The sequence below is a fragment of the Cygnus olor genome, chromosome 1 (assembly GCF_009769625.2).
Source record: "Cygnus olor isolate bCygOlo1 chromosome 1, bCygOlo1.pri.v2, whole genome shotgun sequence".
Lineage (NCBI taxonomy): Eukaryota > Metazoa > Chordata > Aves > Anseriformes > Anatidae > Cygnus > Cygnus olor.
This window is the reverse complement of record NC_049169.1, coordinates 298,530-310,802: the sequence shown is the minus strand read 5'-3', so window position 1 is coordinate 310,802 and position 12,273 is coordinate 298,530. Positions and strand designations below refer to the sequence as shown.

The 12,273-nt window shown below is 46.7% G+C and overlaps 1 protein-coding gene across 1 annotated transcript in view; it reads right to left on the bottom strand.

The window, feature by feature from the left end:
* SHANK3 (SH3 and multiple ankyrin repeat domains 3) overlaps positions 1–12,273 on the bottom strand; it is a 385,179-nt gene that overhangs the window by 284,556 nt on the left and 88,350 nt on the right. Inside the window, exons 7-10 of the mRNA XM_040544765.1 lie at positions 8,105–8,256; positions 7,643–7,810; positions 6,415–6,531; positions 4,777–4,854 (exon numbers count right to left, since the gene is read on the bottom strand). Of these exons, the coding sequence (XP_040400699.1) occupies positions 4,777–4,854; positions 6,415–6,531; positions 7,643–7,810; positions 8,105–8,256 (515 nt within the window). The remainder of the gene's footprint in view (positions 1–4,776; positions 4,855–6,414; positions 6,532–7,642; positions 7,811–8,104; positions 8,257–12,273) is intronic.

The following is a 12,273-nucleotide window of genomic DNA, read 5'->3' as shown; positions in this document are numbered from 1 at the left end:
CGGTTTCATTTCCAAGTCAAGTCATGTAATCTGCATACTCAAAAAGGGACATAGCTGTTCCCAGAATTTGGAAGGTCATCTCTTTTGGAATCACTCTGTCAACTGACATTAAGGGAAAAAAAAAAAAAAAGAGAAGCCCAAAACACTGCAAATGAACAGTAGCTAACACTTCATACTTCAATTAAAAAAAAAAAAAAGAAAAGAAACTGTAGACAGGCTGACCTAGAAGACTTGGAGCTATCAACAGTCCCATGCTTGAGCTAAAATGGGGCTTTTGGGCCCACAGGCAGGGTGGGGGCCCCAGGTGAGGCTGGTCAAGGACATTAACGACTATGAGTGCCCTCAGGGCCCTGACAATACAGCCCTGCAATGGAAGTGGTTATCTTCCTTGACACAATGTTAACCTCCAGACAAGGCAGATTCATGAAAACTGTCCCTGAAAAGGGCCAAGAAAAAGAGACAGAAATAAGAAATGGATCATTCAGCTGTTGGCAACTATTCAGCACCCAAGCATCTGATGCTGTATGATCCCAACACAATAATATCCTATCAGAAGCAAGAAAAGACAGAAAAGGGAGTCTAGAGGACAAAGGGGCATGTGGCATCCACAGAGCTCCTTCCTAGTCCTTTCACAGAACAGAAAGGCTGGAGCAGGCTTAGGACAGATAGCATGAAATCTTTGACTGCTCTATTCAAAGAGCCCAGCTTGCAGAGCTGTTGTGTCCAAACAGGATCGGTTTCCTTCCACCTCACGTGCATTGTGACCACAGGGATGAGGGATCTGCAACGGGAGAGGCAGAAGGGAGCAATGCAGGAATGACCCCACATGAAGCTTCTGCATGAGAGCCCTACAGCCATGCTGACTGTTCATTGTTTTGTCCAAACCATGTCCCATAGCATCTAACCCTGTTGGGGGAAAGGGAGATGTCCTCCTCCTCCCCCAGCAGGGTCAGACTGACCACTCAGCAACCATTCACTGTGTTTGCACAACCATCTACTTGTATGGCTGTCTACACATTACAATCATCTGCTGGATGTCTTTCTGTTGTTTAAATATGATGGTGGGTTCACCACATCCCAACTGCAACTGTCAGTCTTCACAGTTCTGGCTTGAGTGTTTGGCCTTCCCATTGCAGGCCCCTGACCCACAGTGTGCTCCATTGGCCAATGCCCCAAGTCCAGTCAGTGAGCACCTGAAGACACATGGGAGGTTTGCTCTTTGTGAGACAACTAGTGCTTTAGTAGCACTTTGTTTCTGATTCCCCACCAGCGACACTGTTAAAATAGCTGGAAGGAAAAAAAAATTACATTATTTTTGTCCAGTGTATTTTGAGTATGCAGTATCCTACCTGAAAAATGATTTATCCAACCTTTAGTGAGAAAAACCTATTTGGATGATGCTAGGGAGCTTTGGGAAGGACTACATCTCCATACAGGACTCTCATACAATTTATGGAAGTCAAGCCAGCTAAGAACAATGGAAGACAGATGTAGGCATAAACCCTGGCTCGATAAAACAGTAAGTTGAAGATTTCCAGAAGCTGAAAAGGTACTATGGGAAAACTCTTACCCTAAACCTACCCTGCTTTGGCAGTCCTCTCTGAAGCCTGCCACTAGCCACAAAGAGTTGATAATGCTCCCAGCACTCCTGCCCCACCATACAGACCACATGCTGCAGTCCGCAAGTGCTCCATCAGACCATTCTGCAGCTGGAAGAACTCAACACACAACACAGTGAGATGTGGCATTACCTCCCTAGGTAAGGAACATGCTGATTTGCCTCATGGAAGATAACCAAAGAGATTACAACTTTTAAACCCTCTAAATTACTCAGTGTTATCTGAGTGAGTCATCTCAGGCCACTGACACCACGCTATCTGATTAACAGTAACAATCAAATTAGCACAAGGTATATGCAGTAAACTGACCAAATAGCCATGTAGAAGCAGAGGCATTTACACAAGCTCCCAGCAGCCACAGAACTGCTCTGGATAATGCACTCTCCTTTGTACAGGCTTGGCTTTCCTCTGCTGTGCTGAAAATCAGACACAGAGAGGTAGCACCTCTTTACCATGGCTACACAAAGACAAAGCATGAGAAAGTGCCAGACTTTGTAGCATGTAGTAACTTAATAACATGCTGAAATCTTGAGCAAGCAATCTAAGCAAGGAGTCAGAGCGCTTCTGTTTGAAAGCTGGGAGCTGATGGGAGCACATAACACTAATATCAAATGTTAGTTTGGATCAGGTTATACTTGTCAATAAAAAACTGTTCAGATTACCAAGCATGATTTTAATTCTTTGGATCAGAAACTTCCAATTGGTCAAACTACTTCAAAAAAGAAGACAAACACTGCTTATCCCTTCTTAGAACTCACTGGGACTCTGCATGACATGAGCAAAATCAGAACAGAAGCCATTTGTTCTCTCCACCATCTGCTACACAACCCCATTTCCTTCAAATGCCCAATGCAAAAAGGTTGCCCTTTCTCCATCTCTTGATTCCAAAAGTACAGCCCATTCAACAAGGAGGCAACAGTTTCCTGGAAAAAGTACTTCCCTGGAAATGAATATTTTCACATGACATCTAAGAGCAGTCAGATGGGAAAAACCTCAGTTCCCAGAGGAAAACTCCCTGGAAAGCAACAGTTTGAGCACAGCAGATCTTCCTGCCTCCATCCACACAAACCCTTTCACGAACCATCTCCCGAGGTGGGAGATTGGGTGGAACATGCAGAAGAAGGTCTGAGTTAAGGTGGATTCATGGAGAAAAGGCTCGCATAGGATGGCGTCCTCACCAAGGGCTGAGCTCACGCACCCTTCAGCATTCGCTGCTGTTAACAAGGCACAGTGCTCACTGTAATTCAGAGCAAAGCTGTCTGTGGTGGCACTCTACTTGTGTACGTGAGCACCCCTCCGGAGCCAGTCCCCTTGTGCTCTCTGGGCCATTGTGGAGGGGAGGACAAGCCTTCCCTTCTCTGCAGACAACTGCAGTTCATCACACAAATGACACTCACAGCTTCACCGGGTGTGATGAGACAACAACCACTTACTAGGTGAATTTATTCTATTACTGGTGTACCCCCATGGCACAAATCTATGTTAAAGTTCCCACATGTGACAAAATACCAGACAGGCTATAAGGAATGCTCAATTTGACCTTCCAGGCCCCTTCTTCTCTTAGCATCCAAGCCAACACATAACACAGCTTGTAAGCAACATGGCCTCAGTCTTCCTAAAGAAATTACTTTTAAGAATATAAGCTATATAATCATTTCCCGAAACTACATATGCATTATTAGTTATGTACACACGAGAGCTTAATAATTGGTATCTCTACACAGCTGCCTAATTTGTACATGTGTACTTACCATCATTGTACGTACTCTTTTTGGGACTGTTTGCTCAATTTGCATTAAAATGTACTTAAAATTTAAATGAAATATCCTGATGCAGAATATAACACCATTCCCACAGCAGGCAGCAGGTTCTTCTGAGGCAACCACAGCCAGTTCACCGTGGCTGCCAGTAAGCAGGCAGGTTATGTCAGAGAGCACTTCAGCTCCCCCTGAGTACTTACGGCATTCAAGCTACAGAAGTATTCAGTTCATTTGGAAGAAAGATTATCCCTCAGGACACAATGCTCACTAGAAGTACCCACTTCCTCCATGCAAGAGACAACACTGGCACAGCACTATCCGAGTGTAGCTGATTTCCAGCATGTGCAGAATATCTGCCCAGTTTCCTAGCCCTCTCTTCCCAGGACATGCTGCTGCTCAAACAGTTGTAGTTGCACACATGGAACAAGAGCGATTGTATCTGTAATAAGGCATCACTCAGCAGCCACTCATGATGCTTGCAGGGGCTGTGCAACATCATTGTGATGGTCATGCTTGAGATGCTTTGGCCTAGAGCCTCTATAAACAACATTGAAAGAGTGAAGAAAAGCATTTCTAAAGGGAAAATGGTTAGGGAGCTCATCTGAGGCTACCCGAGCTAGTACATGATTAAGATGCTGACAGACACGCTCTGCTCTCAAGGGACACCTGAAGATTAGTATTAGCTGGACAATGAGTCACAACATTTCTGAAAGGTCCTCAGGTAGAAGATTATGCTTCAACAAAAGCACAGGCAGAAATGCTATTTCAAGTTCAAGAACTTTTCAAAAGAAAGACAAAGCAGACTGAAGGGAAGAGACCTCCTGTATCACAGACTGCAGCCTGTGATGATTTGCAAGCAATCACTTTCCCATGACTTGCAAACTTAGGAAGGAGTCACACTGCAAAGTGACCAAGTTTCCCTTTTCCATCTGTTTTACCTAGCGTATTTACATGAAAGCTATTCCAGAATTTCAATCCATTTCAATAGCGGCTTGAGGTCTTCTAACTCCCATTTTAAGTTTATTAACAGCAAGTTCAGGTGCACTTCTGCTGCAAAACTGTCCTTTATTCCTGGGGATTTTGCTCCCTCACTAACATTTACTGCAACACTTCTACAGAGAGCAATAATTCCTCCTTTCCACCTCCATTACACATGACAGAACAAGCAAAGCTCTTTTAGTTTCCCACCATAAGATACCACCTTCATAGTCCTTCCCATGTACAATATGATTGCTTTCCTCCCTCCCACTCCAGTGTCAGGATAGGCGTCCTGAATCAATGGTTTTGTTCCAGTAAATGTTATCCCAGGCATGCCCAGGGGACATGTCAGAGGCTGCCACTGCCCATGCCAGAGGAGCTCTGTGGGAGGGACTGGGGTCCAGAGCTCACTGCCTCACCTGGAATGCCGTCTGGCTGTTGTAGTTGCGAATCTCTTTGCTCGCACCACGGAAGAGGAGAACCCGAGCACAGCTCTCCTGGGAAAGTAAGCAAGGAGGAAACAGGAAGAGACTGATTAGCACTGCAGACTGGTGACAACAAAGAAGCAAACCACATGGTTTCATTGCACTCAGAAAACCTCCTTTGGCAAGAGCAAGGAATATAAAAGGATCAGGAATCCCCATGAACTGGTTACCTCTGGCACCAAGCTGACCAATTCCATCTACCTGTGTGCCAGCTATAGGTGCTGCCACCATAATCAAGCCCTATACTCAGTCCAAGACCACACCTATGAGGCACAGTGACCACTACACATTCCCAGGTATTGCTATTTCCTAAAGCCTTTTATTACTTTTGTTTTGAATGCTCTGTACTTCTGTGCTGTTAATTCCACATGTTTATGGGCCCTTGTACTCCTTAATGCTGCCCTGCCTAACCAACCCAGTGGGCATAAACCCAGATATCAGAGTCCTGGGTCTGCAGAGTGCACCCATCACATAACAAGCCACAAATCGGCTTCTATTGCAAATTATAAGAGTATTCACCTTTTAAAACGTCGGCATCTTGGAATCTGAAAAATTCTCTTTATAGCAAAAACAGAAAATAGAATGTATAAAGTCTGTAGGAAGGAATAAAACCTACAGGAGAAATCCTTAGATACTGACCTCTACATCTTGGAAAGAGAGCAGTGGGAGGGTAAGATCAGAGAGGGCTCTTCCACCACCCTTGATTTCTTCTGAACTGAGATCAGTGACCCTGAGGGCAGGGTACTCTGCATTGCCTGGTCACCCTTCTTTAAAATTCAGAGATTGGCAATAAGATGTTCATAGAATATCCTGAGCTGGAAGGGACCCACAAGGATCATTAAGTCCAACTCCTAGGTCCACACAGGATCACTCAAAAAATTAGACCATGTGTCTGAGAGCATCGTCCAAGCACCTCTTAAACTCCAGCAGACTCAGCACTGTGACCACTGCCCTGGGGAGCCTGTTCCAATGCCTGATCACCCTCTCAGTGAAGAAGCTTTTCTTTACATCCAGCCTGACCCTCCCATGTGACAGCTTCTCACCATTATGAGCATTTGTGTCAGGGATAGCACCCCAGCCCACATGCCTGCCCCAAAGGCTGCAAAAGCCACAGGACATACCCAACAAGCCCTGCTGGGGGCATGTGCCCTCCCCAAAGTTACATGCAAGCACCTGGACCAAATTAGCACTCTCCACCCAGGCAAACTGCTCCCTCCAGCCAGTGATGGGGGCTCGCTGCACTTGGTGTGAATAAGGAATAGGAACCAGAGGAAAAATTACAGAACAAGTTAGGCAGTAAATCAGCAAAAATATTCTGAATGGGACTAGACTGAACCACAGACTCCTCCCCCTGGCCACCAGGCTCTTGAGAAATCTAACATCAGACTGGTGCTGCAAACAGAAACAACCTCATCCCAAGATAGAGGGTGTATACAATTCAGAAAAACTTTTCTAGGCCTGCAAACAGTAATAGCAATCAGAAGATACCCCAGCCCAGCATTATTCCCTCAGGCAGGCTAGTTCCTCATCTACGTTTTCTTTGTTCTCATGCCCTGAATCACACAGAAGTACCTGGTTATAGAGAGCACAAATATGAAGAGCGGTATTTCCTGAGGCATTCTGTGCAGTCATATCAGCTCCATAGAAGAGAAGATGCTCCAGGTGCTGAACATGGCCGTAGCGACATGCCTGCTCAAAATGCAGAAGGGGAAAACAGAAATAGAAAAATAAAATGAGAGATCAGCAGGGAAGTGATAAACTTTGTAACATCCTCCTACCTCTTCTGGATTCATCTGTGCTAGAAAAGTTCTATCAGACAGGAACAGTAACCTGAAGAGTTCCATTAACACCCATGCACACTCACTGCTCCTCCTTACAGCAATATATACACAAACACTTATCAGATAAATTACCTTTACACTGATTGCAAATTTGGGCTCAGCATCATGCAGGTATCAGGGCCTCCTCCAGATCATTTGCTACATCAATAATAATAATCTGCTGAAAAAAGCCCTGAAGCACAAGCAGGCAAAGCAGAGTGCAATAGATCCAGATCTAGTGTGGTGTTTTCCTCTGTGCTTGGTCCATTCCGGGATGAGCAGACCTCAAAGATCAGCCGTGGAAATGCAGGATGAGGCAGGAAGGAGGAGAGTCATTTCCCACAAATCAAGATCACAAACGCATCTCTTGTTTTTTCACTCTTATCCATCTGTCCTTTGATGTACCAGTACTCATTCACCTTGCAAGGCCTGAGAGCTGAGTGCTCTGGGAGGCCACAGGCCCAAAGGCAGCCTGCCCTCCTTACAGTGCCAGACCGGGGGATTTGAGGCAGAGCCAGCACACTCTCCCTTCTCCAGAAGGAGCTCAGTCTTGAAGCACAAAGCCAGCTCAGGTCCCCTCACCCATCTAGCCCATCTCTTTCTTCCCTGTGCCACCAGATGCGGATATAACTGTGTTTTTGTAATCAGGATGCCTCAGGCTTGATCGAGGTCCCAAATCACTGTCCTGGCACAGCTGTAATCTGGGGAGGATCCCAGACCCCACTGACTGAGGCCAGCATGAAACAGCCTGAATGTTAGGCCTTGGGTGGGACACAGAACCGTCAATCCCCAAGCAAATCCCCAGACAGGACCCAGGACATGACCCTCCCCCCATGCCAGCCAATCCTGCCATGCAGTGCCACTACTGCCCGCCAACAAGACACCGCATCCCTGCGGCACCTGTGGGGACAGGACAGGCCTCTTCACTGACAGTATGGCAGTGGTGGCCCCAGCTGGACCTCGTCCATTGTCTGTCTCACCTGGTGGATCTCCTGCCAGCCGTTCTCATCCACGCAGCCCAGCCGGGCGTAGTCATGCAGCAGGAGCTCACAGCAGTAGGGATCCCCCCCGACCATGGCACTGTGGTACAGGGGCGTCAGCCCTCGGCTGTCCTTGTAGTCTGGGGAGGCACCCAGGTCCAGCAGCGTCTGCAGGAGAAGCGCCTCCCTTGTCCTGCAGCTCCAGGCAGCCACACAGGACAACCCACCCCACGAGGGACTGGGGTGCTGCGGCCATGGCAGCAGGTGGTGCTCACCCCTTCCCTCCCCAGGACTCAGGTCATTAGTGCCACATTTTTGTAACAAGCTGTGCTCCCCAACTGCAGCACAAGACAGGTACTTCGGTCCCAGGAGGGCACACTGATGTGGCGGGCAGTGACATGAGGCCAAGTCGGGAAGTGGAGCGGCTGGCACTGGGGCACAGGGGACCAAGCCATGACTCACCAGCAGCACCGCATGGTTGCGGCACCGCACAGCCTTGTGAAGAGCTGTCATTCCCTCCCGTGTCCGGAAATCCAGGTGTGCTCCCCCATTGCGCAGTGCTTTGATCATCTCGGCACCAAGTTCCAGCTGAGCCGCTGCAGTCAGGGGACACTCTGCAGAACCCCAAGAGAGAGGGGTGCGAAACATGTGAGCATGCACACAATGGGCATCGCAGCACCGCCATGTCTCCTGCCTGGGCTCCAGCAATGTTGGGTGCTCCCTGCTCCCCTCAAGGGAGCTGCACTAAGCCCCACATTTGCTCCCAACCCACTCAGACACCAGTGGATCTTCCCAAACATGGGGATGTAGCAGGTCTTGGCAATGGGCTGGAGACTGACCATCAATTTCGTATGGGTGTGGGATAAGAATCTGGAGGAGATGGGCAAGGAAAGTGCTGTCAGTTTAACAAATGGCAGAAGCATCATTGCCGGCTCTTACACTGCAACAAGGGACACATCTGGGCACAGCATTTATACAAAGGGGAAAAGAAGAACAGGGTTAAAAGGATATCCTTGTTCCATTTTTCCCCAGCGTAAAGCATGGACAAGGGCTATTGTTTTGGGGGAAGATGCACAGCTGTGCAACCCAGCACCACTGCCAGCATACACGGAGTTGTCCTGAGCCCTTTCACACACAGCTGTCCTGTGGCTGGTCCTCATCATATCACATGACCGCAGCAAGCTCCAAACATGAAATGCTCGTCCCCTAGAGGTGATATGCCCATGCACCCATGCGACAAACCCTCTCACCACTGACAAGCCTGACTTGTTGCACACAGAGCCCACACAAACTCGCCTAGCTGACTGGCAGTCCAATCTCTGACCAAGAAACAGTCCCAACTCCCAGGAGTGCCCACTGCATTAGGACTTAGTCCACTTAGGGGTATAATTAGAGTAGGCAGTGGAAGAATTACAAACATCCCCTTCAACAAGCCTTCCTCATGCAGTGCACCCCCAACAGCCCCCCGACCACTCTCTGCATTTGCTTTGCAGATGGGAGCAAGAGCCCTGGTGCAAATCTGTTGCTCTCTGTTGGTGCACGCAGCTCCAAAAAGCAGAAAGACCCCTCTGCACCAGACGGGCACTGCCCCTTCCATCAAGACTTGCCACCTCTGTCCGTCAAGCACCTGACTGCAGCCTTCATCTGTCAGCTAAGCTCCACCTTGATGGGTTCGCAAGAAGCACAGACTGCCTCCCTCTGCAAATGCATCCGCAGACACCCTATTGTGGTCCTTGTATGGACAAGCAAAAAAGTCTCCTTTCTCAAACAATTTTCTAGGTCTTCCCATCCAACCCCCCCATACCATATATGGAGCAATGTGGACACTAGCTAGATTTCATCAGCTAGAAATAAAGTCATGTATTTTTTAGGAAGGTACCTAATTTGCACATAAATTAAAAAACTTTATTTAGTAGAAATAACTATTAAAATGAGAATAATAAAACAGTTTCAGATACAATTTTAAAAAAAAAAGCAAGTGAATATTAATTCTAGTGCATTGCTATTAGCTAATTTTTTTAATGAGATAGGAAGAGGTCGGACGGGGTTCTGTGGCTTTGCTAAAACTCTCAGGATTCTGTGATACAAGACACATACACACACTGTTGTTATATATCACAGAATAACAAAACAGTTAAGGTTGGAAGGGACATCTGGAGGTCATCCAGCTCAACTCAAGCAGAGACACGTAGCGCAGGTTGCCTAGATCCATGTCCAGGAAGCTTCTGAAGTTCTCCAAGGAAGAAGACTCCACAACCTCTCTGGGCAGATACGAATATATCTTTGCATATGTGTCCAAGTCAAGGGTATAATGAATAAAATGAATTAATCCATTGGCTAATGGATGCAGAGGACAGGTGCAATACTTTCAAGTTAGAAAATAAGGGATTCATTTTAAACATGAAGGTAATTACCACTGTAACAACATATACATTATGTGGCAACGTAATAGTGTCCACGTGGCCAACAACGTCACCTAAGAAAAAGCAGTGGAAATATTTCCTTAGCTCAGCAAAAGCTGAGCAAATTAGCATTTGATGGAAAGTCCACATCCCTTCTCACACTGCATGCAACCACCACGAGAGAGCAGTGCCAGACACAGCACAAGAACTGTGGAAAATGCCACTGCTTGGCACACCTACAGATGGATGCACTGCTGACATGAAGCAAAATGCCAGACACAGCCCAGGTAGGTTCTCACAAGACCTTAGTGGAGTATGCAGAGATGTCACTGTGGTTGCTGCCATTTGGAAGAGGTGGGCAACTGCGATGCAATGTCTGTTTAGACACAGCCCACTCTTTCCCCCAAGGCAGGATGGGGACGAGGGGTCCCAATTCAACCTTACCCCCCACACACACACACACACACCAACGGAGATGAACAGTAAGTGACCACAGGGGAGTTCCTGGGGCAGGAGAGCCTTTCTCCTCCACTTCACCAATACCAAAACCAACTGCTTTGCACCTCTCCAACTCTCATGCCCCAGCTCTTTAGCTATGGCCACCTCCAGCTGAAGCCAAAGGAATGACTAGAGAGGAGAGCCTAGTGAGGTTACAGTCCTTCAAGGACCATCACTTATTTTCTTTGCCAAATATCATTGCTTTATTTTCATTATCACTAACTTTCAGTTACTGTTTTTACACCATTATTATTGTAAAATCTGTTCCCTCTTTTTGATTATTTTTAATTATTTTGAAGGCATGCATTTGGCCCATGTGCTGTTATGAATACTCAGAGAATGCTATCAACTTCACGTTGTGCATGTGAACTATCTTTGTCAGTCCCTGATCCAAGCATCTTCCTCCATTCCTACATGCAGTTAAATCAGTGGTCTTTTTTCAATATCAATTTAAATGAGACAAACTTTTCAAAGAGACAAAAGACACAGAAAACAAATCTTCCTTTAGTTTCTGTTGGTAATGTACCAAATTTAATTATACATATACATATATATATATATATATATATATATCTTCAACTCCAGACTGAGAAAGGTCCAAACTGGGCATTTCAAGATTCACTGAATTAACTGCAGCTAGCAATTTGTCCACTAAATCTAATCTAATCTCTATCTAATCTAGGATTTTAATGATTACACTCTGCTAATTTTTGGAACTGTGCATATCCAAATATATACTTAAAGTAATTAACTAATAAACACACGAGATCCATAACAGGAAATGAAAACAAGCAAGATGGCATGTTGTACTTTGCACAGTGTAAAACACTGAGTAATGCACGTAAGAAGGAGCTGTAGGTGGAACTCCTTGCCTTTGGGCTATTGGACAGGTGAACTTGCAACGTGATTTGATACCAGTACACCCTTCTACACTCAAAAACGGCTCTACTGGAAACAGCTTGCACAACAAAGTCAGCATCCGCCTATGCATGGCAGCTGCTCCTGTGAGTCTCGTCCCTGGCAGGGCTGAGATTAAATGCTGCAGTCAAAATCAGCAACAGTGAATTTTGGCCAGCAGATGAAAGCTGTGCTTGGGAGCACCACCAGTGGTCAAAGAAACAACAGCAGGTGACATGGTCGGGACCTATAAAGCTGCCAGTGGACATTTCCTTTAATCAGTGTGCGGTAAGAAGCAGAGGAGGTGATTGTTAAGCTGCTATGGGGATTTCTTTGTGCAAATGGCACCACTGCAATCCACAAGCCTAACTGGTGAGTGCAGCACAGATCCGAACCACCTCTGGGGGCAGAATGCAGGCAAACAGCTCTTTGCTGGGGCAGCCAGTGCAGGAAACAGGTACAGCTCCAGAAAAGCCTGCAAAACTTAATTTCTGCTGCATTTAAAGCAGTGTTCTTTCCACATTTCTGTCTTGTATCTGTGTTCTCTTTGTTTGACTAAAAGAAGCTTAGGATGAAAAGCATTGCTTATATTTTAATTGCATACGAGGTACTCTGGCAATCCTCAGGCTGGTCAGTTCTGTGAACGCAGCGTCCAAACAAAGCTACGTGGTGGAGGAACAAGTCTGAGCTCCTGCAGCCGGAACCCGACAAGACCACCAGCATCAGGCGCAGTCCTACCGACTCAGGCGGCAGGGCAGACGCTATTCACACACACCCCAGAAGCCGGCAGCAAAGAGACAGCTTGATGGGACAGCCACAGTACGGCAATGTGGA